The sequence below is a fragment of the Haemorhous mexicanus genome, chromosome 13 (genome assembly GCF_027477595.1).
Source record: "Haemorhous mexicanus isolate bHaeMex1 chromosome 13, bHaeMex1.pri, whole genome shotgun sequence".
Lineage (NCBI taxonomy): Eukaryota > Metazoa > Chordata > Aves > Passeriformes > Fringillidae > Haemorhous > Haemorhous mexicanus.
The window spans coordinates 22,429,374-22,456,345 of NC_082353.1; the positions used below are offsets into that span (position 1 = coordinate 22,429,374).

The window sequence follows — 26,972 nt, forward strand, 5'->3', positions numbered from 1 at the left end:
CGCGGCAAGATGGCGGCGGCGGGAAGTGCGGCTGGGTTGGGCGGCGTAGGGCCCGGCCCGGCCCCGCAGCCTGCGCCGTCCTGCATGGAGCGCGGCGGGAGCAGCCAGCTGGACCCTGGATTCTCGCAGCAGGACACGCCCCTCCTCATCGTGGAGGACTCGCAGCCTCAGAGCGCGGAGGCCGACGCGGAGGCGGAGGCGGACGCGGAGCGGGCTTGGCTCGGCGCGCTGGCCTGCCGGCTGCCGGCCCGGCGGAGCCCGAGCCCCGTGCTGGTGAGCGCCTGGCGTGGGGGCAGCACCACACGGCCTTGCCCGGCCCGGCCTGGCTCTGACGCGGCCCCCGTCTCTCTCTTGCAGTACATCGTCCGCGGTCCCGCTGGCAGCCACGCGCCGCGGGGGCGACTCGCAGGTAAGGGCGGGGCGCGGGGTCACGGCGGGTCCGGGTACCGCGGTCGCGCTGACGGCGCTGTGCTTGCAGAGCCCATGGAGAGCCCGGCCTGCCCGAGCGCCTCTGGACCGCGGGGCTGCGCAGCGGAGGAATCTCCAGCGCCCGACCGGGAGAGCAGGTACGTGGGGTGGGCCAGATGGCGGCTCTCGGCCGCCGCCTCTCTGGCCTGCTGAAATCTCTCTCGTGCTGAGGTCAGGCCGAGAAGGCGGGTCCGCCGCTGTAGCGGCCGTGCTCGGCCCGGCAGGGACGTGCGGGGCGGAGGGCTTGGAGCGCCTGGTCGGCGCCAAGTGACCCCTCGGAACGAGCCGCGCGAAGGCGGCCTGCAGGAACCCCTGCGCGACGTTAGCGAGTCTCTCTGTTGCAGTGCCCTTGGAAAGGCCGGGGAACGAAGTGAAGGTGATGTTGAGGACTGTGCTTCTTCGCCGTGTGTAGAAGGTAACTTCCCCATTTCAGGTCGGTTTTTTGGGTTTTTGGAATCGGATCAACCGTCAGTGCAGTTTTTCAGTTGAGCTGACTCGTCTCACCAGGGGTAATTGTGCAGGTAGTAATAGATCAGAAATTGGCATCCTTTTCTGAAAGTTTATTTGTATGCTTTGGTGTTTGAAAACAAAAAAACAAAACAAAAGTAGGTTGGTTTATTATTGTTAGAATGGATCTTTGAAGATTGAAGGTGGTTTAGAAGAAGCAGGGATGCATTGCGATCATTAGGAAATGGAGCCTTATTATGAACTGGCATAATGGTTGTTGTCATCAGAGGATTTTCAGACACAGGCTGTGTATTATCAAGATTATTTTCTATTCATGGAATGAAAGTCTGCTGCAGTTCCTAATGGCATTACATAAGCCTTTGCTGATTAACACAGATTTTTGAGTTAATGGCCACTGTACCTGTTCTGATACCATATTTTAAATATACAACTGAGATCAGATCAGTTAGTTCATTCAGAGTTTCAGCAATAGCCTAAATACTTTGCATGTTAGAGGGTATATCTTTTGACCTTGTAGAAGTGATAGATGGCTCTTGATTTTTTCTTTTTGGATGTCTGATGTTAGATACAGGCATGTCACAGCTCCAGTTTGGAGTTCTAGAGCTGTCGCAGAGCCAGGACTTTGAGAGTGACTTGGTGCCCAGTGAGGGAGGTGCTAGGCATCAGCTCCACTCTGGACCCGCTGTCCTTTCTTCCAGACTTGCTAAGAATGAGTCTAAATATGGTAAGTGAAAATGATCATAGATGTCTTCTTGCTGCTGTGTAGATTCTATCTAGTTTATTTAAATTATAAATGTTACGTTTTTTTGACAGGCAATACGGTATTAGTTTCCAAAAATGAGTTCACAGCTCACTGGTAGTTGCAAATTTTGCCCCCTCTTTCCTTTGGACTAATTAATTTGTTTTCTTGTACTTGTTCAAGTGCTATCATTGATTCTTTCACTTCTCTTTCCTAATTGGTTTCCAAAATATTTAGACAATCTGATACTGAATTCCCTTCCTGGTAAAAACCTCATCCTGTTGGCTTTTTTTTTCCTCCTGGTTATCATAGATAGTTCAAAATTAATTTTTTCAAATATAAGGCTCGCCTTGGTGTTTGTATAAATTAGACCTACATTTTCTTATTTCTATATTAATACAGGTATTTTTCCTTTATCTCTCTTCCTAGAATTTTGTGCGGACAACACAGAAACTGACTCTGGCACAGAAGCACATACTGCTTTGGAAAGCCAGGCAGAGAAGTCTGAAAGGTAAAGCAGTCTGTCTTTTCTGTGGGTTGTTTGCTGTAGGCACACAGTTTGTGGTAATTGGGAGTGGGGCTGCGGCCCAGCCTCATCCCCGGTGGGTACAGCTGTGAGAAGCAGGTGAGCAGCACTGACAGCAGTGAGACATGGAGTGCCCAGGCGTGCTGAGCAACCACCCGAGGGAACAGAGGGCATACAGGTGCCATGCATGAACATCAGGGGTATAAAAGGTTGGGCTAAAGAATAAGAAGGGCAGATGCTTGAAGCCTTCTGAAGTGGTATGCTGCTACTTTGTATGGGTAGAAGCGTTCTGAAATTGTGTGAGGATATCCTGTGTATTGTGGCTGTCTCAACTACAATATATGCTGCGACAGTTTGTGGGCATTCTGGAAAGTGATTTGTTTATTTTTTTACTAGATTTTTAGAACTGGAAGAGGGTTTAAGGCAAAAGAGAAAGGTAAAAGGAAAGATGACATACTGCTGAGGCCTTTTTGTAGCAGTGCTGACTAAGGAGTGCTCTCAGTATTCCTTGGTGAAAAAAGATGTGATGTCAAACTCCTAAACACAAAGAAATTGATAGGTTTGTTTTTAAGGGCAAGTTCATGGCATAATAAAATATGCCAGTAATTTTCCTAAAATGGTATGACTGGAATATACTAGAATTGATAATTCATTTTGAGTCACAGAAGTTATCTTGAAATAACTTAATCACTGTAGCGTGAACTTTGGCTGCACAGGAGAAATATGGAGGCTAAGTGGTGGGTATTCCAGGATGCTTTTGTGTATTTGCTATTGTAAGCTTTGTTTTAACTGTTTTTAAGTGTGAAACTTCAGTTTGTTGAATAGTATTTATTCTCTGTGGCATAAAATTTATATAATATTTAACTCATGTATTATTGTATTATTATTTAGCATCATGTATTATTGTATTTTGCCACAAAATAAAGAGGTGAAATGAAATTCCTGGAATCTTCATTGAATAGGAGTCAATAGAACATCTGCGTTCCATTTAAGCATTGCTTAGACTGGTAGAAAATGTAAAAACCTATTGTGAAAGTATAACTTATCAAGGATGAAAATGTTATTTTGTCAGGAGAAGCTGGTTTTCTTTCTTCTCTCCTTTTTTTCCCCGTGTTATACATGAGTGAATGCCTTCTATCTGTTACTGATAGATTTTCTTTACAATGTTGCGGTCTTCATATTTTGAATTTCTCAGGTCAAAGATTGGGTCTTGCATTTTCAGAACTCTGCAGGAAGAAGAAGAGCATACCAGAAAGGAAACACCTGTCAGTGGTGCCAGTAAAACTGAGGAATCCCTTGGCTCTGGTCATGAGGAGTCAGATATCTTGTCAACACAGGAAGAGATGTTTCCCGAGAATCATGCAACAGGTAACAACAGACGAGCAGAACCAAAATGTCCATCCCAGAGATAGTTATAAACATCATACCTACTTGATCTTCGCAGACATTTAGTGTTTTGGGGTCTAGAGTGCTGTGAATATTTTTCATGTAAATTCTGCTAAAATTGAGAACACTCTGGAAATGAAAGGCCACAGCCTCATTTACTATAGTATGGAACAATATCTAAACATCACTTCCCATTAGAATGGTTACTGGCTTGTTAAACACATTTAATTTCCTTTATTTCTGTGCCCCTTGAAGAGCAAAACCAAAACCCAACTTTTATCCACAGTGGTGTGTCATTACAAAGGCAGAGCATAATTAGTTTCAGAAAAGGGTAAGAGTGTAGGCAAACTTCTGTCCAGTGGTGTCTGTTCTGGCCTGATCTTGTGAATGAACCTTCTGTATCCAGAAGAGTCAATAACAACCTTCTCCTCACATTGAGTCAGTGGTCAGTGCAAGGTGTCTTTTCTTACAAGAACCTTGCCTATATTTGTATTCTAGTGCTGGATCAGGTGTGCTGATATTGGAGCCATTGGGGATTTTTTTAAAATTCCCAGGTAGGAAGACTTGTACAGTCTAAAATCTATTCAGATTTATCTTTTTCATATGAACTATTTTGTGCTCACATTTCACATACTGAACTGTCATGTGCAGTCCTTCGCCAGCTCTGAAGATCAGCTTGTTCTTGTCTATCTGAAAAGGAGCTGTGCAGTAGCATGAGTTTAATTCCTCAGAATTTTCTAATCACTTTTTGACTGTATTTCTATCTTTGTTTTCTTTTGTTCAAAGCAACTGTAGGGAGTGGCTGTCCGAAAACCAGGGTGGAAGAGGGAAGTTCTCTGGCATGCACCCCTGCCCACAGTCTGCAAGTCCTGCAGCTCTCTGGGCAGGCATTCCTTGTACAGGAGGGTGATTCCACGTAAGCGAAAAATCCCCAAGCTCTTTCAAGAATTTTGTTGCAGGAGTGCATTCCCCCTACTCTCTTCATTATTCAAGGACTTGTGCCTCATTTTAAGCAATCAGTGTTTTAATTTTGCACTATGAGAGGAGCATGGACTTATTTTGCAATGAAATGAAACTAATGGTGGCCATGACTGTCACTAGTCTCTTACTGGTGAACACCTGACACTTGCCTTTCATGAGAAGAGTTGTATTGTGGTTAGCTGGAGTTTGATAGGAGAACTTAATGCATTTTTTAATGAGGTGTGGTTTTCATTTCCATGTTTCCTTTTGGTCTGCAGTGTCTCTTCAGGCCTAGTTATCCCTCCTCCTGTTTCCTTTGGACCCAATGCCCTTGTCCCCAGCAGTCCTACTGAACCGGGGAAAGCAGAAGGTAACGTATTTCTGCATACTGTCTGTGGTCATGTTTTTGTGCACTGGTTTAGTCAGAGCTTGCAGCCTTTTCAAAATCTGTTAAAATTATGTTTAAAGAATAAAGTGGAACTGAGAACAGTGAAGGGGTAGATGGAGATCTGTATTTTTGACTCTCTTGTTTGGGATTCTCTATCTGCTATTGATATTTTCTGCATAGCTATCATAATTAAATTAGTACTAGTGTCCCTTCATTTGAAAGATAGGAAATGCTTGTATAGCATACAGATTTCTGCTGTCAATTATCTTCTTTAGGAACAAGCCATTCTTGCTACAGGCAGAAACCTGTATTAAGTCTATGCTGTTAAGGCAGTAGGAAGGACAGATAAGAATTGCATCATAATAGGTTATTTTACCTTAATATAGACAACTTCCACAATATTTGTAAAACCTTTCATGTGCTACAAGTGTGTATCCTAAATTGTGATGCCTAAAGAGAAATTATTCTATACAATACATTGGTTGTTAAATATTTTCTCTAAGCACAAATTTACTATCAAGGATACGATCTCCATCCCTGCAGGTTTTTAGTATGATACAAAATCAAATATTCCTTTCTGGGAGATTCTTGTCATAGAGTGTGAAATACTGTTTTAACAGATACTCTGTTAGCTGGGGTCTGAATTTAGTTGCGTTTTAATAAAGATAGCAAAAGGAAAAGAAATACCTCAGAAAAATGCTTTTTAAAATAAGTTTCAGACACTTTTTTTTTTTCCAATTGTAAAAATTCTAGACCTGTAGCAAAATAGTCATATGAATTTGTAACAAAACACTTGCTGCCCTCTTTGAAAGTAAGAATATGGTTATTTTTTGGGTTTTTTTCCCCATTACAAAAAGAATGCTGCTGGAGACAAGATTTTACAAAGTTGAATACACCACTGAAGACAAATCTTTTAATATGATGTTGAAAACTTAGATATAACATAAGAATTTAGTGCTAATATTTTTTCTGCTCTTTCAAACCAGATGAACAGATGGATGTATCTATCCCTGCAGATGGAAGAGATCTGATGCAAAAGCAGAGAGGAGATATGCTGGTGGAGATGGCCTTCCCTTGTATCCCTCCAAGACCTCTTGCTCAGCCACAGGCTTCAACTCCAGTGTCCCAGAGTGCCCCCACCTTTCCTGGATCTTTAGCTATACCATCACAACCAGAGTTCTCTCATGTAAGGGTTCATGTATATAGCTTTTCTGAGTTTTTTATATGGCTGAGGCAGAAGATGTGTTTCAGTCAGCCTCTGTTTTTTTATGTTGAGCTTCCCTACTAAGCTGTTCCCACCAGTTGCAGTTATATATTAGTCATACTATGTCGCAGTTGTTCCTGCAGAGAAAATGCATAACAGCTTAAGAGGGCATAGTTAGTTACAAAACATAGAAGCTGTTGACTTAGACTGTGCTGCCTTCTTATGCTGGACTTGCCATCCTGCATCCCAAACTAAATTGGTTTTTTTTTTGGGCAAGACCTTAGCATAATTGTTGTGGAGAAAAGGAAGCTGTTCCATAATAACGTATTTTTATTCTACAAGGCTGGAATTTATTTTCTGCATTTTTCAAGTTTCTTATTCTTGCTGTTGTTTTCTTTGTGTATTTTGATTCTGGAAATTATAATTGTTCAAAAGGATTTAACAGACAGTTTGTGGGTTTATACCTAAATATTATGAATGTCATGAACTTACTAGAAGCTTCACTAGTTGAAGCAGTGCTTCTCCTCAGCTGAAAACAGCATTCATGTTAATATAATAGATATCACAGAGGCTCTTTCCAAAACCCTTTGTGGTTCAAGTAAAAATAGCTACTAATTTGTCATATTTGCCCTGTATTTTGTGATTTTGTAGTGAAAGATAACAAGGATTGTATCTGACTTTGCTGAAGATTACTTTATAGTAATTAGTGGTGATAATTTTTCTCAGCAAAAATAGATGCATTTTGTGTGTGGGGAAAAAAAGTTTTGGATGTTTTTGTTTTCATTGGTTGTTTTTTAATCTGTAGTTTCGTGCTAAACTTGCTCTGATTCATAATCCAGTGTAATTTTTTAGGAATAATAAACAGTCCTACTTGTGATGCCCTAATACTCTATGTCCCACTTTTCTCATTTTAGGATATCTTTGTTCCAACTCAGAGTCCAGAGAATAAGCATGAAGAAGAAGAAAAAACTGCTGGTTTAACCCCTTTATGCTTACCAGGAGGTCTCTCTGGATCTACAGATGCTTTGTCGAAGATGTCCACAGATGAGTCTGTGTTACAGCCGCCTGATTCCTGTAAACTGATGCTTTCTGCAAGTGCATGTAGCCAGCCCACGAATACAGACATCAGTTCAGGCTCTCTGAACGTGGGCCAGGACAGTGAGACCACACAGGTCGATAGGATTTCTGAATCTGAATGCAAGGCCTCAGACTCAAGACTCTGTTCTGTGGAGAATGAGAAAATAAAACTAAAAGTGAATGTAGATGATCAAGCACCCTCTGAAAACTGTGAAAAAGCAACAAAGGAGGATGTAGAGACTGCAGGAATGCCTGTAGGACAATTTGTTAGTGCAGGTGCTGGAGGAGATGGGCCATTAACCTCTACAGTTCATCAGGAGATTGAGTGTATTTCTGGAAGTCAGGCTGCTGCAGATCAGTCTGGTCTGCCTGAGATTTTGTCATATGCTCAAGAGACTTCCAAACCTGAGGCAGTTCCTGAGACTCAGTGTGAAGAGCAAGAAGAAAAACTGAAAATAAAAGAGAAGCAAATAACAGAAGATAGGTCTCTTGTTAATATAACACTTTCTCATGGGTTTATTCTTGAAAGGGAAGAACAGTGTCATGAAGATACAGAAATGAATGATTCTTGTAAAAATAGCAAAAATGTAGCCCAGGAATTAGAAAAGGTTGGACCAGAATGTCAGGGAAAAGAAGCTTTGAAAGATTGTACTTTTGACGCTGGGGAGGCAAAGAGCATGGATAAAATGACTACTAACATGGCAAAACTCAATGAAGTTTTAGCTAAGCCTTCTGTAGGGGAGTTTCTGGAGCAGCACAATTTGCTTCCAAAGTTAAAGAGTGATGTCCAATCAGAAGTGGCATTGTGTGCCAAAAACCGTCCCGATGGTTCAGAATTGGGACAGGTAGTGATAATAAGCAATCAGCCATCACTTCAGGAGAGAGGGTTTGAAACACAAGTGGCTCAGCCTGAGAATCCGGTACCAAAGAATATGGAGGATACTGTTACGACAAGGAATCTGGAGCCAGAAGAGCAAATGCAGCCGCAGGAGAAGGCAACTTCCAAGTCCCCCAGTCCTTCCAGTGGTAAGTGAATTTAGGTTAGTAGTTCACAGGTGTATATTTTGGGTAATGTCAAGGACAGCTGTATACAGTCCTCAGTGTTTTCAGGGAGCACTGCTGTTGCATGCAAGTTGAGGAGCACTATACCTTACTGTGTTATGTGCAGAACATGACTTTGCTGCTTTCCCCTGGGGTGTAATTCTTGTTCCTGACTCTCACTACTTTAAGGTAGAAATGCAGGGCAGCTTGAACTAAAAATACTGTGACCTTGGCAATGTTCAGGGATTTTTGTGACTTCTCCCCCACTCAAGAAACAACAACAGCAGGGTCCTTGAAAGGAATAGGATGTGTGGTAGTCAGTATTTTCCCTCTTGTAGGTCTCCTTATTTTTTTTTTTTTTCCTTCATTCTCAGAGAAGAACTTTCTTTGTGGGGATGTACAGAGCAACTTTGAGCTAGAAGCTAATATAGCAATTTTTTCTTGAGTTTTTTTTTAAAGTAGAATGGCTTTTCACTCACATGTAAGCTCTGGCTCAGCAGGTATTGTCGTGACCCATTAAAATAATTTAACGTGCTGTGTGTCATTATACAAGATGTGGGATACTACACCTATATTGTTTGTGCCTCTTAGCTGGCTTCATCTTTAAACACAGTTCTCTAGCCCTTAAATGAGAATGAACAAAGAATGATTTTAGTGTCAGAATATATATTTTCCTCCCTGTGAAGTCTGTTAGGAAAAGGGAAAGACTGTAGGACCTCCAATGTTATTTAATGTTAAGTTGAATGATGAAGTTTTTACTACAATACTCTTGATTTCCTTTAACTGAAAGAAGAAAAAATAGTTTTACTGTATAGAAAATAATACTTTGAGGGGATGTAGTCAAAGTACTGGTCAGGAAGTTCAAAGGTATTCTGACTACATTGCATTTTGTGATCAAAGATGAGCTTTTCTGTGAACAAGTCCACAGCATTTGGGACTGAAGGTTTTTTAAGACAATTTGTCATATTCAGGCTGGTCTTCAAACTGAAGAATATGGGTTTTATTAAATACAACAATTAGTTTGGCAGTACACGGCTGAAATGATGATAAAGATAAATAGCTGCAGTTACATAACAAGGTTAAATGTCAGGTTCCACTTCAGTATTGTCTTTCACAATTTTCACAGTCCAAAACTTCATTTTTAAGAGACCATAAACAGAATTGTCTTTGACTTTGGATAATATTTTGCCTCTCATTCTGTACTGAAAATGTTTTGCTTTTTTTCTTTGACAAATCTAAATGCAATTTAAGCACAACTCACAGTTGGCTGGGTTTACTTATAAAAGGGAACTATAAGCCATTTTTTAAAGAAAATGAATTCCAAAATTAATTGTCGTTTGTGTTTTATGCATTCGTATTACACTAAAGGGCTGATTGGTGTTAGGAGAGAGTTCAGGATTTTGATCTACTCTACCTAATTGCCTTCAAACTCGTGAAGCATGGTGGAAAAAGTATATGTAGAGTGGTATTTGCTCTCCTGCCACTACTCAGTCCTTAAGGTATGAAGAGCTGTAGAGCATCCCTCTACTCTTAAAGCAGCTTTGTTATTGTAATAATTATTTTCATAATACATATTTAGGAGTCTAATCCCTAATCAACAAATTATGAAGCATAAATCAGTAAGCACAAACTTTGGGTGGGGGCATGCTTGGGGTTCACTCTGTCCCTTCATCCAGGTCACTGACGAATAAGTTGAGGCTGGGCCCTGCAGTGACCCCTGGGGACACCACTAGTGGCAGGCCTCCCAGCTGGATTCTGTGCCACTGACCACAGCCCTCTGAGCTCTGCCGTTCAGCCAGTTCTCAATTGACCTTGCTGTCTCTTCATTCAGACCGCACTTCCTGGGCTTACCTGTGTGGGTGTTTCAGGAGACAATTTGAAAAATCTTCCTGAAGGCAGTGCAGACACCATGTACTGCTCTCTTCTCATCTACCCAGCTAGTCATTCCATCACTGGAGGCAATCTCATTGGTCTAGTGTGATTGCCCCTTGGTCAATCTGTGCTGACTACTCATGATGACCTTCTCCTCCATGTGCTTGATGATGACAGCCAGGATGATTTGTTCCATCTTTTCATGGATGGAGGTGCAACAGTGACCTTGTTCACCGAGTCCTCCTTCTTGCACTTTTTGAAGACTGGAGTGACACTGGCTTTCTGTCCTGATGCATCTCCTGTATTCCATGACCTTTCAAAGATGAGGGAGCATGGCTTGGCAGTAACATCTGCCAGCTCCCATAGCACTCATGGGCACAAACTGTCAGGGCCCATATGGGTGGTTGTGGGTGTCAGATTTGTTTAAATGATCTCTGACTTGATCTTCCTCAACTGAGGGAGGCCTTCCTTTCTGTATACTTTCTCTCTTGCCTCCAGGATCTGGGTTTCTGTGGCACTGGGCTTATTAGTAAAGACTGAAGCAAAGCAAGTATTCAGTAACTCTATCTTCATGACCATGCCATCCACCTCACTGAGCTGCAAACCCACATTTTCTTTAGGTTTCTTTTTGCTACTGATGTTCTGGGAGAAACCCTTCTTGTTGTCTTTGACATCCCTTGCCATATTCAGTTCCAAATGGACCTAAATCTGTTACAGGTTGATGGTCATAAGAATGTAAGAAAAGTTTAACTGTTTTGATCAACTGTTTTCCTTAATAGAACAGTTGAGACCGTAATGTGAATGAAAGCATTTAAACTTTAAGGTGAGGCATTCACATTTTTTTCAGTTCTTGTGAAAGCTTGTTTGTATTCTCTTTCATGGTATCCCTTGCTATAGTAATTAGATTATGCTGTTGGTCATCACTGGTGCTGGTGATCATTTAATAAATTCTTTTGATCATTTGTTACTAGCTTGACAAATGTGGATTTATAGGTTAGAAGGGATTGTGGTAGCTAAATAAATATTGAATTGAGTTGCTTCAGTTTTTAGATAAAACACTTTTTAAATGGAGACATGCTCTAGGCCATGATATGACAAGCATTCATAAACTGTTCATGAGGAGGGGGTGGTTTGCCTTCCAATGTGTGAGTACCATTGTGCTAGAAGGTACCTATCCACTGCAAAAATACAATGAAGTTCTTGGGTTGGTCTTCAGGATGTTGCAGTTGCTCAGCCAGGTCTTTAAAGCTTGTGATAGTCAGAGAGGTGATGGTTTTCAGAGTTTTCAAACAGATGATACATAATTGTTTGCTGATGGGGCATTTTGCTATGAGAGGATTATGCAAGTTTCTTCTCTGTAACATTGAAAGTTTGCAAATAAATGCATGGGATGAGGCAAAAGGAAAGAGCATTTTATTAGGTTTTTGATTTATTTTATTTGTTAAATCCTGCAACATCTGCACATAGTAAATCCACCAAGGCATGGTTTCCCTGATGCGATAGGCCACCTCAGCCATCATTCTGAGTAAGTTGTAGGTTGTCAGTTCAGGCAACATGTAGATTTGCCAGTTCATTTCTGTCCTAACCTTCATTTCTGTTTTTGACCTCATTTTCCTCTTCTTTGGAACATCCTGAGCATCTCTGAAGCAAAGCTGCATTCTGTAGAAGTCCTGTTCATGTCAGGATATTTAGTCTCTCTTTTATCTAGCACCTGGGAGCAGCTGCATTGAGTTGACCACAGTCTAGGTTTTCACTGAGAGAGATTTTTCACATAACATGTGAGGACTATCAGTTAGAGCAGCTGTTCAGGGGGGTTTTGTACAGCACCAGTGTTATGCTTTTTCCCTATTTCCACAGCACAGTGAATATGTGCTTTTGATACTTGAACTAAAGTAAATCCTTTCAATTACTAATTCTGGTGCTCTGTGTCTTTTAGGAGCCCCATTTCATTTTACTTTGCCGAAGGAGGGTGATGTCATTCAGTCCTTAACTAGCATAACACCACCTCTTACTGGCCATCTCAAAATGGGACCCAGGAGACACAGCACACCAATTGGTGAGTTTTACCCAAATGGCTCTGTTCTGCAATGAAAGCCTGGAAGCTTTTGATTCTTGGTGCAGTATGTATTAGGATAACTCAAACCTTCCTTGGCAAAAAACTGCTACATTCCCGTTCTATGGGGGGGGCTTGTCCCTTCCCTCAGTTTCCTTGTCATGTTTTCTCAGTCTCTAGTGAAGGCATTTGCTCCCTGAGTACAGGGTGGTATGGGGCATGTCTTCCTTGCACTCACTGTGGTCCTGCATACAGCTCCATTAAAGAAGGTAGAAGAGCCTTCTGAGTAGCAAAAGAGCTTAGACCAAAAGAAGATTGCTTCCAGTGTTCATCGTGTTTTATCAGGACTTTCTCTGCTAGGTTCACAAAACAGCTCACTGCAAGTGCTAGATGAAAAGAAGTCTGTTCTGCTTGGGTAGTAGTAAATTATTCTGTCACAAACTAAGGATAATACCTGTGCTACAGAATTTTCATGCTTCAGATCTCTAGAAAGGAATTTACACTACTGCAGCATTACTAATAATGCATGCAGTGAAGTGTCTTCAAACCAAAACTAGGACCTCAACCCCAGCAGTGTGAATGACAGTAGCTACTTCTTGTTTCTTGTTTTTGTTTTTTTTTTTTTTTGTTTTCAGTGGATGACACTTGTCCAGACAGCACTATAGCAACCAGTGATGTTACAGCAGAGGGCACAATGGGTACCAACAATGTCACTGTGGAAAGTGCAGTGGTATCAGCAGATGTGTCAGAAGTGTGTGAGAAAGGAGAGTCTGGTGTGGTTCCTGAGTCAGATGCAAAACTTTCTCTGCGAATGAACCTTGTTACCCCTGTGAATGATGGGAGCGAGGAGTCCTTGCCGTTCAGCTTGGAAAGTAAGAGGATGAAACCTGAAGTGTATGAGTCCTACTGGATCTCAGCCCTAACTCAGAACCTCTCAGTGGCATTCCCCAAGACACTCTCTGAGTCCCTGTAATTTTTCTCATTTTTCTTTTTGGGCAGTGTCACTTAAATTTGTTTCTCTGTTTCTGCAATGCTCTAAGCAAGGATGAAGTGAGAGGAGAGGCTTCTGTTGTGAGGAAAGGTATTTCCAGCAGACTACAAATTGTGATGTATAGTGGCAATGGTACACAGGACAGGAAGTGAAGTTTGATTGTGTTGGGTGGGAAAATATATATATATGAAAATCATAGAATGGTTTGGATTGGAAGGGACCTTAGAGATCACACAGTCCCAACACTCCCTGCCATAGGCAGGGACACCTTCCACTAGGCTGGGTTGCTCCAAGCCCCATCCAGCCTGGCCTTGGACACTTCCAGAGTTGGGGCAGCCACAGCTTCTCCAGGCAACATGTGAAAGTGCATCACCACCCTCACAGGAAACAATTTCTACCTAACATCTAATCTAAATCTCTTTTCCTTTAATTTAAAACTGTTCTCCCCCACGCCTCCCCCCGCCCCTTTTTTTTTTTTTTTGATAAGCCCCCTTTTAAGTACTGAAAGGCCATGATGAGGTGTCTCTGGAGCCTTCTCTTCTCCAGGCTGAACAAGCCCAGCTTTCTCAGCCTGTCTCTGTGGGAGGGATTCTCCACTTCATCTCATCATATTTGTTGCTTCCTCTGTACCTGTCCATAATCTGGAAAAAAAAGTTTGACAGGATTTTAACCAGAACAGTGGCATTCAGTCTAATGGTCTAGAAGTTGTAGAAACTTAGGTCTGTTCTGAGAAGTTGGATGGGCAAGCCTGGGCACCCTTTGTCCAGTGTTACTCAGCCTCTCTTCACCGAGTGTATGGAGCTGGGAAAGGTCGGGAGAGTCCTTTTGGATGAAGCCAGAAACATTCTTCCATTTCTTCTTGTTTCAGAGCCTGCAGCCAGTGACAGGAAAGATGGATCCCCTGCTGCTGCTGAGGCTGCTGCTAGGTAACTGAGCTTCTTGCTGGGCAGAGTTAATAAATACAGAGGTCTGGGTAGATCCTTTCTCCACATATTATCAACCGTAGGGGAAAAAAAATTAGAAGGAGACCCAGAAGGAACATTCTAGCAGTAGATATGATATTAACTCTATAGCTCTTGCAGCAGGTTTTAATTACATAGGCAAAGTGGGAGCCCCACTTGTTTGTTCATTATGGGGTCTGTGGTTCCTACAAATGTCAACATTTTGCCTCCATTAGATTGTAGTCAAAGCCAGAAATTCATGTCTTGTGCAGTCCAGAATGCAAGTCTGCCTTGTCCTTCTCTTAAATTCTTAACTATATGGGTTTCTGCTGTCTTTCATGGTGTAATTTTCTGCAAAGAATCTCTAAAAAGTTCTGAAAGAGAATTGTCTTTTTAGTGTAAAGCTGATAGAAAGTCATAATCAATTCATGGATATGCAGAAATCACAGGTTAACATTTTGACCAAAGCATTGAGTTATTCCCTTTCTCTTTTGATTTGTATGTATCTATCTTACCTCACATTTTATGTCTAGCATTGCTTGATTTAGCTTGCAGGAAGTAATGTTTGTAAATATTAACAGGAATCTCACTAGGAAGATGGTGACCTGTTGTAATCTGAGTGAAGAGTAGTGGTTTGAAGTAGTGAGAAAACAAAGGAATAAACTCAGTATCTCTTGTTACAGGATTGCTTGGTAGATGGTAATCGTACCTCAGTGCTGAGGATGGGTGATAATAATTTCTCACTGGTTGAGGATGGGTTACCTTTGTAGGTATGGGATGAATATGAACTCTCAGAGTCTGCTTTATGATTGTCCTTCCCAGTATTTTTGTGGTGCCATGAAACTCCTGAGAAGTAAGCCATAAAGAATCTGACTGTGTCTTCTGGTGGGTACCAGAGGCAGTAAATGCTGAAACTCTTGATGGTGCTGCAGTTTTCCACACAACAGTTTCTGGAATTGTTCCGTTGCTCTTGGCTGTTAGGGTGTCTTCAGAAATGACAGAAATGCTTGTGCAATTGCAGCTTCATTCTTGATCTTTGAGATTGACTGGTATGATCTTTCTGTGGCTGTGTAGGTCAACAAGCTCAATACTCTTTGTTGTTCTCACAAGGAGCTAGAGAATTCTTGTTTTGCTGTATGAGGATTTTTCACACTTCCTGATGCATTTTTGTTTGTTTGTCTTAAATCTGCACTGCTAGCTCACAGAAAGCATCATCTGTGTTCAGTCGGGTCTGTGAAGTTCGTCGAGAGGATGAGGCCAGAGGTCATGGTCTTTCCACTTCTCCATTTAGGTAACTCCTCACAGTCTTTGCCTGCCAGTCCTGGTTGGATTTATATTCAGGTGTATGTTTTCTACATTGCGCTAAGCCATTTTCTTTGAGTGTCTTAGAAGGTTGGGGACGATGGGGTAAGTATACTGAATCTGTATGTTTGTGTCTCATGTGGTTATCAGGCTTACCATTTGACTGAGTGGCCATGTGATTCCAGAAGACTGATATGCACCAGTAAAGTCTTGGGTTTGAGAAAATTGAGATCATGTTTAATGCTGTTTAAATACCTTTTCTATCTCCTCTTCTAAGATCTTCTGACCAGTTTTGTTTGTTTGTTGTTGCTGCTGCTATTGTCCCCTTGTACAACTGCATATGTTACAGTGAGGAGGGTGCTGCCTGGAGAACTAGAAGTAGAAATCTGCTTCTTCAGTGTTTTCCATTCTATCTTTTGATGGGACGGTGAGGTTTTGGTTTTTGTAGAAAGAGTAACCTGAGTTTCAACAGTTACAATAAAGACTATAACAAATAGGGAGTTCCAGCGCTGGGCAAGGCACAGCCAGAAGGGAAGACAGTCACTCCTCAAAATCCTCAAGTACGCAAGGGAAGCCAAATACATACTTCTAGTTTGGCTTAGTATAGTGTCCCATATAGTACCTGGCAGAGGCAGTACTTTTGGCAGAGCAGACAAATTCTAATGAAAACATCAGACAGCATTTGTGTTTATGCTGCTGGGTCTTCTTGCTACATGTGATTATCAGTTTCAAGCCAATCAAGCACTGGAGGACCCTGAAGTAACTTTAAGATCACATGCTTCTGAGAAATTGCTTAGTTGGTCCTTAATGTGTGGAGTGTGGTAAGAAAATTTGTATTTCAGAAAGCACTTAGTTCTGTACAATGTCAGCCATATGTTTTACCACCCTATGTATCACTTCAGAAGAATTGAAAGATTTTTTTTATTATTATTTGAAAACACTGAGTTCTGTGCAATTTTAAGAAGCGTTTGAGTGACTGCCAAGGTGGGGATTTTTTAATACTGTTTTCACTTGAGTGGCGGCATATTGGTTGTCTTGTTTTCTTAATCAGTAATTTTAATCTGTGTGTAACTGGTTTGCAGGGGGGATCGGTTAATTTTTCCTGGCCCACAAGAAGATGCTGAATTACATACCAGTCCCAGTGATTGGCAGCACCAGCAACAGAAGGCAGACGGCAGGGGTGGACAGAGCCTAATTCCTCAGAGGATGCAGCAGGACTGCCATCAACAGTCTTCTGGTGCAGAGGATGGAGAGTCTATGGAGACTGATGCTGTAAGCACTCAGGCAGAAGACAGGAGAAGAATGCAGAGAAAACAAAGTAAGGCTGTTCAAATTAATCAAAGTCAAGAGAGGTGGGAAAACATCAAAAATAAAGGGATCCAAACTACAGCAGACTGTCTTTTTACCCCAACAACTGTTACAAGAGCAACACAGACATCAGAAGAAATCTGTAGACGGGTGGAAATGGGAACCAGTATGTCTGGGCAAAAACCTGGGCAACAAGATGTGAACATTCAAACCGACGAGAGTGGGGAAAAGCTTGTCAACACCTCTGGAGATGACACGGACTCTTTGCGCAGTCAGGTGGGATGAGGGCTGCCTGTGTTTAACTGCTTTAGGACAGTAAAGTATCCTTTCAGCCAGTAGATTCATTAACAGTTGGCTCTCTATTGAAAAAAGGCCAAGGACTACTTTAAAATGTTAAAGTCACAAGCTGTCCTGAATCAACTGTTAAGGTAGCAATACTCACTGGACAGCATGAATTTGGAAAGTAAATGTCTCCATATATATTTTCTGGAAAAATGTGACAAGTTTTGATTGGTTGGTTGATTGTTTTTGTTTGGGGTTGGGTTTTTTATCAACAGAAAGACTAGAAAAATTATTTTTTACTAAACGTGATTTAAGACTAATGTGTTCTGTGGGAAGTAGGAGATTAACAGGGCCATAAAAAGACAGTGCAAGATTGATGTGATGCACATGGGAGTCTATCAGAAGCCACGCTAAACGAGTTTGCTGTTTCCTCCTTGGACTGTTGTGATTTCTCTTCCTCTACTTGTCTCCAAAATGTGTTCAGTTCTCCTTTGTTTAGGGTCTCCTGTGTTGCATTAATTTGTAACAAGATGCTTAAAGATTCCCTACTTCTGTACTTTAACGTGGTATGGAGAAACTGTACTGCAGAGGTAGCCCTGCTCAGAAATAGTTTGCTTTTTGTTGTGGTCTGTTTTGGTTTTACTGTATCCTCTTTATTACAGGGAGAGGAGGAATTTAACCTTCTTCACCCACCCAAAGGCCGAGTTCAGCGTCGCCACATGCGAACCATTCGAGAAGTGCGCACTGTTGTTACACGTGTTATAACAGATGTTTACTACATCAATGGTGCAGAGGTGGAACGAAAGGTAGCTGAGGTAAGTTCCTGTATTTGTGGCTAAATGGGATGAGATATTGGCTGAAAAATAGAAGTAGTTAAAGTGAGAACATGTTATGACTGCAGGAAACAAGTTGAATGAACAAATCTGTGTGCTGTGATGCCAAGGCTTTCTTCATGAGCAGACTTGCAGGCCATTTAGTGAACAGCAAAAGCTGTGGTTTTGATGCTGGTATACTTCATGCTGTGTGTTTTCAAGGCACATTCAAGTCCCAAAAAACTCAACAAAAGACTTAAGTGTATGCATCCAGTTATTTTAAAAGTCTTGGAGTTTTGGCAGAATAGAGATATTTCAGAATGAGCAGAAATTGTTAGTAAACAAAAATCACTTCTGCCTGTAAAATTGAACTATGTAAGATAGTTTAGCCTGTTTTGCAGTTCAGTGTCATTTTTAACCACAGTCTTTTGAGTCCTGTGTACCAGATTCTGTAAGAGGTCTTCAAAAGTCAACTTAAAACTGAGGAACAAACCAGCCTTTTATTAGTATACTTGTGTTATGTCAATTCATTAATTGGAAAGTCTTTAGAGAATCATGAAAGATAGCTGAGAAATGCTGATTTGATGGACACAATAATCACATCAGCCTGCTAGCAATAAAATGTTACTGCTATTCTGTAAAGGTAAATAACCTCAGAGTCTTGTGCTGTGTAGTCACAATGAGTAATGAAACAAAAGGATAAACTAGTTCAGTACTTTTACAGCTGATACTCACGAGGAATTCTTTATTGTAACATAAAAATGGAGAATTAAGTGTCCTGAAATATGCTTACATAGTTTGTGTAATCACAGTCATATAACCATTTCTGCTTTACCTACCAACACTTGATATCACTGTTCTGTAGATGCATGTTTTTATATCCATAAAGCTTTAGTAACTCCAGATGACAAGTTGTCTGAAACTGTTCTTGGATTATAAGCAACCCAAAGCTCCTAGTGTCTCATGTATTTGTTGCAGTCTCACACTCTAGAGGGATGGGAGTTATTCAAAGCCAGACCAATTGGATACCAAGCTGAGCTCTGCCCTGTTGCTAAGGAAACTTCCCTGTCCAAATACCCAGGAGCCACTCTGGCAGTCACAACTGTACCACCTGAGCTGGGACCGAGGCCCCTTCACAGTGGACAGCTCCAGTGAGCTGATGGGTGCCCTGCTCGAGTCCCTGTGCACCCCACACTCACACAGTCAGGTTTCCTCACTGACTGGACCCCAGGTTTCCCATGGCAGTGTCTCAGACATCTGGATCCTTAAAATAATTTAATCTTGTTGCAATAACTAAATAACAGCTTGAGCTGGTGCCTCCAAGCAGAGACCTTGAGCAAAGGGCACCCTGAGCTTTTATACCCTTACAGTCTAAGCTGGAAAAATGTGAGAAAGTCTGGGGGTCTTCTGTTCCTGCTGTGCCTCCAAGTGTCCAGGTCCCACAACCTTTTGCCTGGGGCTCTCGCCCCCCAGAGCTCAACATGCAGCTTCCACTTGCAGCCCTGTGCTATCTGCACTGAATGTATTCCTCAACACTGCTGACTGAGTCCTTAATGTGACTTCTTGATACAGAGCAGCTGCAGGCCTGTAGTGAGAGATGCACTGTCTACCATGGATTAGCCCAGACTGAAGTTTGTGTGGCTGTCATCAGCTTCATGAACGTGGTATCAGCTTGTCTGTACTTTGGACTGGTGATTGTAAAGCGTCTAGCACTTGCATCATCTTAGACAATCCTCTTTTTTACTTATTTTAAGGAAACTGAGGAGCCTGTAGTGGAGTGCCAGGAATGTGAGACTGACATGTCCCCCTCTAGAACTGCAGGGGGCTCGTCGCTGACCTCAGGGGACCTTGGTGATGTCAGCTCTTTCTCATCTAAGGCCTCAAGTCTCCACCGTACATCCAGTGGAGGAAGCAGTGGTCACTCTGCCACGCACAGCAGCAGCAGCTCAGGGCGAGGAACTGGAGCTGTAAAAGGGAAAGTGTGCGGGACAGAAACTGGAGAATTTGCCTTACCCATTGGCAGAGGCATCTTAGGAAAACTGAGGTAAGTGCAGAGTCTTAGGAAAAGAGGAAGAGATGTTTTGCAGAACCAAGCATCTGGCTTGTGAGTGTGAAGCAGGGTAGACCTAAATCAAAGGTTTTCTGGAAAAGATCTGGCTTTATGAACAGAATTAAGGAGGTAGTATTTGCTTTTGCATCTGTTCTTCCTGAAGGAGTAGCTCGTTTCCTTGTGAGGCATTACTTTGCAGTTTAGCAGCAAAGAGGCAAAATTCTGGATATGTTGTGAGATGATCAAGAAAATGGGAGGATCCTAGTGAGTTGGCTTTTCTCCTCAAAACAGTTAACTCATAAATTCTCTAGCCCTAGGAAAGCAGCTGGTCAGCCTGCATCACCACTCAGAGTTAGCCAGACAGGAGCACTGCCTTGTGAGGAAGAGGAGGACTGTATGCCTGACACTCATCAGGCTGGCAGAGCACCTGTGACACTTCGTGGACGAGGAAGAAGAGGACGCCCGCCATCTCGAACAACAGGAACAAGGTACCCTGGAAAAAGGAGACTGTAACTTTAATTTATTGCAAGAAAGAGAATAGGGAACTTCTGTCTTAATGTCCTAGAGGAAAAGGAGTACTGAGTATTTCAGAAGTTTCTGGTGATACCATATAGCAGCTGCAAGCACCTCCCCCAGGTATTTTATACTTAGTAATTGTTTTTTCAAATCCTTCTGGGAATGCTTTTTGTCTTTTTTTTTTTTTCCCCTCCCTTATATGGGACTGCTTTTTTCTACAGAGATCTAGCTGGACTGCCAGGTATGGAGGATCTCTCAACTACAGCATCACCTGAGGAGAAATCATTTACTCGTTCAGTTCGCCTGCCAGATGGAGGAGAGAAATCTGACACATCTGGCTTCTGTGCCTTGCGTCGTAGTGACTCTCCAGAAATCCCATTTCAAGTGGTGACTGTTCCTTCGGACTGTGCAGACTCATCCACTGGGAGCAGCTTTGTTGGCCTCAGGGTTGTAGCAAAGTGGTCCTCAAATGGGTACTTTTATTCGGGGAAGATTACCCAAGATGTTGGAGCAGGAAAGTACAAGCTGCTCTTTGATGACGGATATGAGTGTGATGTGCTAGGAAAGGATATTTTGCTCTGTGATCCTATCCCACTGGAGACAGAGGTGACTGCACTCTCTGAGGACGAGTACTTCAGTGCAGGTAAGAGCCGTGCTTGAGTTTCATACTTGGTTTTCTGAGTTGCTAAATGTGGTGGGAAATGGGTACTTGCTCCAGGAGGATGAGAAGCCTGGGTATGGTTGGCTAACAGCTGTTAGTTGCTGTCTTGTCAGGTGTGGTGAAGGGACACCGGAAGGAGTCTGGAGAGCTATACTACTGCATTGAAAAGGAAGGCCAGAGGAAATGGTATAAACGAATGGCTGTTATCCTGTCTCAGGAGCAAGGAAATAAGCTGCGGGAGCAGTTTGGGCTAGGTCCTTATGAACCTGTCACCCCTGTGACCAAAGCAGCTGACATCAGTCTTGGTAAGGAAAGGTGCTGTTGAGCTGCTGACTGCTATTCTGTGTCCTGTGCCTTTGAGGTAACCCTAGTGCCTGATCTGAATTGCCAATGTTTAAATGTTTTTGGGTATTCAGTGATGCTTTTTGTACTTTATAGTGAGATTTTTGAGATCCTTTTATTGTTTGGCATCAGAGACTTAGTGGTATTGACTGGCTTGTGGAAAATGGTCTGCTTCAAGGACAATGATGCTTGCCATATTTAACCATAAACTTGGTGGATGGCTGCTTTGATAATTAGGTCCCAACAGTACTGGGAGGAAAATAGACAAGCAGGGTACAGGGCTTGAGAAGAAAGATAAATTTTTTTCTTGCTTTCCTCTGTCAGAGGGTGGTGGTATATATCTTCAAGGTACTTTTGAGTTCAGCCACTTCTGTACAGATAGGTAGGGTGAAAGCTTGTGGAGTTTGGTGACAGCCCGTGACTAACTCCCGCATACTGTATTGCAGATAATCTGGTGGAGGGGAAGAGGAAGCGACGTAGTAACCTTGGTTCTCCCAGCACTTCCAGCAGCAGCACAACTCCCACTCGTAAAGGGCAGGAGAGTCCACGTGTCCCACCAGTCTCACTGTCTGGGAAAAGGAAACTTCTTGCTTCTGAAGATGAACGATCCCCAGCTAAACGTGGCCGCAAGTCAGCAATGATAAAGCCTAGTGAGAACTTGAATTCATCTAGTTTTTTCAGCTGCTTTTTCTGTAATTCTTTCCACTTTCCATAACTAAAAAGTAGATCAGATTGCTTTTTTTTTTCCCTACATGGTTTGAGGCTGATTCTCCCTGGATGCATTCAATAGCCAGAGATATTTTTAGTATAGTCTGAGTATTTACTTGCTGTCTTTTCAGTTCTGTCTTTTGACTTTAATGTTGTGATTGATCTCTCTCTTATTTCTTTAGTCAGTCCTGAAAGCTGTTAAAGGGACCCCTCACAGCAGTCGGTGTTGTTTCAGGATGTTGATAAGACTTGCAAACTTGTCCCATTAGTCCTTCATGTTTTGATTAGAAGATCCAGAAGCTTAAAAGATCCCTACCTAGCCTAGTGTAATCGTAGCTCAATCCCGCCTTTGTCTCCTGCAGTAAAATATCAGAGTTGAACGATTCCTCGGGTAAGACATAACTTTGAAGACTCCGGTGCTTCTGTCTCTCTGCAGGGGCTGTGAGAGCTGGAGAGTTTGTAAGCACTTGTGAAGGTGTAGATGCTGCAGATCCCCCAGTACTGGATAGCAACCATGGACCCTTGCCCCACAATAAGACCCTCTTTTTGGGCTATGCCTTTCTTCTCACCATGGCAACACCAAGTGACAAATTGGTCAATCACCAGAAGACATCAGATGGTCCCACTGGGAGCAGTGAGGAGGAAGAAGGTGAGGCAAATCTTACCCATTGCATTTTCATGTGAGATGCTCTCTCTTTGGGAAAAATGCTGGAACTGTCTGATCAGACATTTGTGTGAGTACTTGTTTACCCTTTTGCTCTTTAATCCTTTGCAGAAAGGACCTAAGACTCAGTCTCTGACTTGGCCAACTTGCGGCCTAAGATGTGACAAACCTCGATGATGATCATGGGTTTGTTCAGCAAGCTAAGAAAGGTGTGAAAATTAGTGAGATCATCAGTGTCAGAATAGTATAATGTAAGAAGGAAGGGTTTGAGAGCTAAAGGATAGTGCTGGCAAGCACAGAACTTGAAAGCATGTATGGATTGCTCATTAGCCTTTGCTGGTGTCCTCTTTCATGCTGTCAAAGAAGTGACAAGGTGCTCACCTGGCTACTGGTGTGTTGTTGCCCATTCTGCTGACCTCCTCACCCTTTTATTTATTTTTTTTTTTATTTTTTTTTTCTCCTGACTCTTTTAATGATTTTCTCTAGAAATTCTTGGGAGAATAGCTGGGATCCCTTACTGGAATGGATGAAGGCTTTGTAGACTAAGATGTAGGAATATAAGCAGATAGATTATAGTCAAAAATTGAACTTTCTGCTGTAGATTTTTTAGAGATGACTCCGTATGATAAACATTACATAACACAGCAGCTGCGAGCAGGAGCTGGCTATATCCTGGAAGACTTCAATGAAACCCAGGTAAGGGTTCACTTACTAATCTAGAACAACAGTCACAGAATAGTTGAGATTAGAAGGAATTTGTATAGCTTATCTTGTCCAACTGCTCTGCTGAAAGTGGGTTCAAATAGAGCAGATTGCTTAGGTCTTTGTTCAGTTGTGTTTTGAGTATTGTCAAGGATAGAAACAACAAAGCCTCTCTGGGCAGCTTGATCCAATTAGGAAAAAAAAAAGGAATTTCTTGTATTTCAGTTTGTAACTGCTGCTTCTTGTCCTTTGAGTGGATAACACTGAGAAGAGTGTGGCTGCATCTTTTGTATACCCTCATATCAGTCATGAATATGCATTAAAAAGACCATCCAAGACTTCCCTTTTTGATCTTTACCAAGCTCAGCTCTCAGCTTCTTCTGGTATGTCGGGTGCTCCAGTGCCCAGGCCTCTTAGTTGTCCTTGGCTGGACCTGCTCCTGCATGTGTGGTGTTTTTGGTGTACTGCAGAACCTGGAAGTGGATGAAGTACTCCAGATATGGTCTCACCACAAGTGTGTGACTTGGAACACTTAAAGGGTAGAGCTCCTCACTTACCAGATCTATTTGGACAACTACTGTAATTTAGTGTGGCTTTTACTATTTTTTTTCTTTTTTAAATAAAGAGGGTAAATTGGTTTTGGAACATCTTGCTTGAGGAAGCAATCTTGTCTAGTGACTTACTGAGTCTCAGACTAAAAGGTAAATCATCTCTTTTGTCAGAACTGGAGAAGAGCTATGATACAAAAACTACTAGGCAGAGTTTTTGCCTAGAGCAACTGTAGAGCTTGGAATAGGCTATGTTTAAACAGATTCTGAAATCAGTACTACCTTTATCTAATTCACCTTTCACATAATATGGCTGTGAAAATCAAGGTTTCAGTTGTTTTCTTCTTTAACCTGTTTAGCATCAGGATAATTTTGGGGGATTTTTTGCAAGCATTGCCTCCTGTTTACATGCCTTCTTTTCTCTCCTGAAGTGTAATGCGGCATACCAGTGTCTTTTAATTGCGGACCAGCACTGTCGAACTCAGAAATACTTGCTGTGCCTTGCTAGAGGGATCCCTTGTGTGTCTTATATCTGGGTCCATGATAGCTGTCATGCTAACCAGCTTCAAAATTATCGGAATTACCTTTTGCCAGCTGGATATAGCCTCCAGGAGCAAAAATTGCTAGAATGGTGAGTGCCAAATCACCATGATCTGACTCTACAGACTCTTGAAGAGACCTGTTACACTTGGGAGGTTCTCGAAAAGCTACAAATACTGAAGGTGACCTGAGTACTGGCTCCCTATACTTTCCTTTCCAAATAGGAACAACACTTCCATCTTTATCCTTGGACTTAAAATGGCCAAGGTTCATTTGGGTGCCATATACGCAAAAAACAGTGTCTCTTTGGAAGTAAGGAAGGCATCAGTCTTTCTCATGAAGAAGGCAGAATTCAGACAAGGCTTCCCACACCCTCGGCTAATTTCTCTAATTGCTCAGAAATGGATAAAGGAGAACAATACTATATTAATTTCCTTTTCCCTTGATATGTTTTGAAGCTAGCTTCTGCATTTTCTGTGGAGTCTAACCCAGTAAGCCTGTTCTGGATGACAGAGGAGGTCAGACTCCTTAGGCAAGCTGAAGGGCAGACACAAATTTGTATAGCTGTAGATTTTTGAGCAGGAGACTGAGGCCTTCCTGCTCAGCCCCATCAAAGTGGAAGCAATTTGGATGTGCACAAAAAAGGTGGTTCAGGATTAGAGAAGAGTTCAGTTTAACTTTGGATGTAGGCTGCTGTGCACATACCTCACCAACACTGTCTAGCTCTGTGTTAGTCTCTATAAACAAAGAATAGTTGAAAGGAGATGTGTCCAAGTACTTCAGGAAGGGTGGTAAGAGAGTGGCTCATCGTGTGCAAGATACTAAAAAAACACATATGAGAGCAAATCAGGTGACTAGGCTACTGGATATTCTTACCAGTCTGCATTTCTCTTCACTCTGCAGGCACCCACGAGAAAACCTGTTCCATAATCTGAAGGTTCTCCTGGTGTCAGACCAGCAAGAGAACTTCCTGGATTTGTGGTCTGAAATTCTCATGACAGGGGGAGCAGCATCTGTTAAACAGCATTACTCACATGCTCACAACAAAGGTACTCACTGGCTAGTTTCTCAGGGAATCCTATGCCACTGTGGTCTTTAGTATGGTTTAAAACCATGTGGGATGATTTAAAAGGTTGTCTGCAAGCAGAAAGGCAGGCAAAGGGTGGACGCTCGCTACTCTAATATAATCTGTATATAGATTACATCTAGTACACCTGTCTTGCAGAGAAGCTGCAGCAATTCAGACAAAGGCTGGAAGCTGATGGCTTATCTTGAAAGGGGGAAATTGGTCTCTCAAATTGTACTTCTCTTGTCCTTCTGAACTGGGCTGTCTCTCCCTCCCCATATGTGATATAGGCCCTAGCACTCACAGCCTGAAGTCAGGACTCAGGCTCATGCCTATACTGCTGGCTACTGGTTTTCCCCCTAATTTTTATCTGGACTAAAAGGAATATTTTCTTGCAAGGTGCAGGGCTGCTGTAGGTGTGTTTTAACTTGTACAAAGAGAATTTGCTGCCTAGGAATGAGGAGATGTAATAGTGGTTCATAGTGGCGAAACACACTGATCTGCCAGGTTGGATGGAGCTTGAAGCAACCTGGTCCAGTGGAAAGTGTCCCCGTTCTTGGCAGAGGGTGGAAAAAGATGAGCTTTAAGGTCCCTCTCAAACCAAATAATTTAGCATTCCGTGCTTCTGTGATGTTCTGCTGCAGAGCAAAATCCTCTTTCTTCACCTGACAGATGCCTGTCTTTCCTCCTGTACAGATATTGCTTTGGGTGTTTATGATGTGGTGGTGACTGATTTTTCCTGCCCAGCTGGTGTCTTGAAGTGTGCAGAAGCTTTACGGCTGCCTGTTGTCTCGCAGGAGTGGGTGATCCAGAGTCTTATTGCTGGGGAGAGAGTAGGCTACAAGCAGCATCCAAAATATAAACATGACTATGTCCCTCACTGAGTGAAACTCTGCCCTGCTGTCCAACTGTTGTGCAGACTGTGTTTTAAACAGGTTTTGAGTGTTTGTGAATTGGGCAGTATGCATGGATTATTGTATATAGTTTTATTTGCTGGACTTTTATGATTAAATAAATGTTTGATCTCTTGTGGTATCTGCTGGTACTCCTCATTTATCTAAACTTATTCAGGGCAATGCCTTCAGGAAAGGAGTGCAGAGAAAAAAAGAAATGCTTACATTTCTCTGAGCTGAATATCACTAACATTCTGCTCTGAGTAAAGCCTGAGCTAACACAAAGTCACTTATAGAGGAAGGATGTTTTCCATTAGCAGAAGTTCAGGGCCGTAACATTTCTGCTTGTTGGGAAGAATACCATGTTGTGTATTCCTCCAGTTTGCTCCAGGTTGTTATTTTCTATGAATTTCACTAAGGTGCTGCTGAAGCGAGTGCTAGAGATAGACACAAGAACCTTGGAC

The 26,972-nt window shown here is 42.3% G+C and overlaps 1 protein-coding gene across 5 annotated transcripts; it reads left to right on the forward strand.

Moving 5' to 3' along the window:
• Positions 1-26,650, forward strand: TP53BP1 (tumor protein p53 binding protein 1). Of its 5 annotated transcripts, none has more exons than XM_059858880.1 (27): positions 1-273; positions 358-409; positions 479-566; positions 813-883; positions 1,502-1,660; positions 2,105-2,186; positions 3,397-3,569; positions 4,374-4,503; positions 4,826-4,917; positions 5,922-6,121; positions 7,054-8,242; positions 12,066-12,185; positions 12,818-13,054; positions 14,042-14,099; positions 15,313-15,405; positions 16,499-17,000; positions 17,669-17,821; positions 19,573-19,862; positions 20,180-20,356; positions 20,606-21,027; positions 21,159-21,350; positions 21,834-22,037; positions 22,532-22,744; positions 23,361-23,455; positions 24,441-24,640; positions 25,453-25,598; positions 26,312-26,650. In XM_059858880.1, the coding sequence occupies exons 1-27, from the start codon at positions 10-12 to the stop codon at positions 26,497-26,499; spliced, it is 5,790 nt and encodes a 1,929-aa protein (XP_059714863.1). In that variant the 5' UTR covers positions 1-9; the 3' UTR covers positions 26,500-26,650. The 5 variants fall into 5 exon arrangements, with proteins under 5 accessions (XP_059714863.1, XP_059714865.1, XP_059714864.1 ...); XM_059858882.1 differs by having other exon boundaries at positions 5,952-6,121; XM_059858881.1 differs by having other exon boundaries at positions 3,424-3,569.
• Positions 26,651-26,972: the final 322 nt, after the last annotated feature.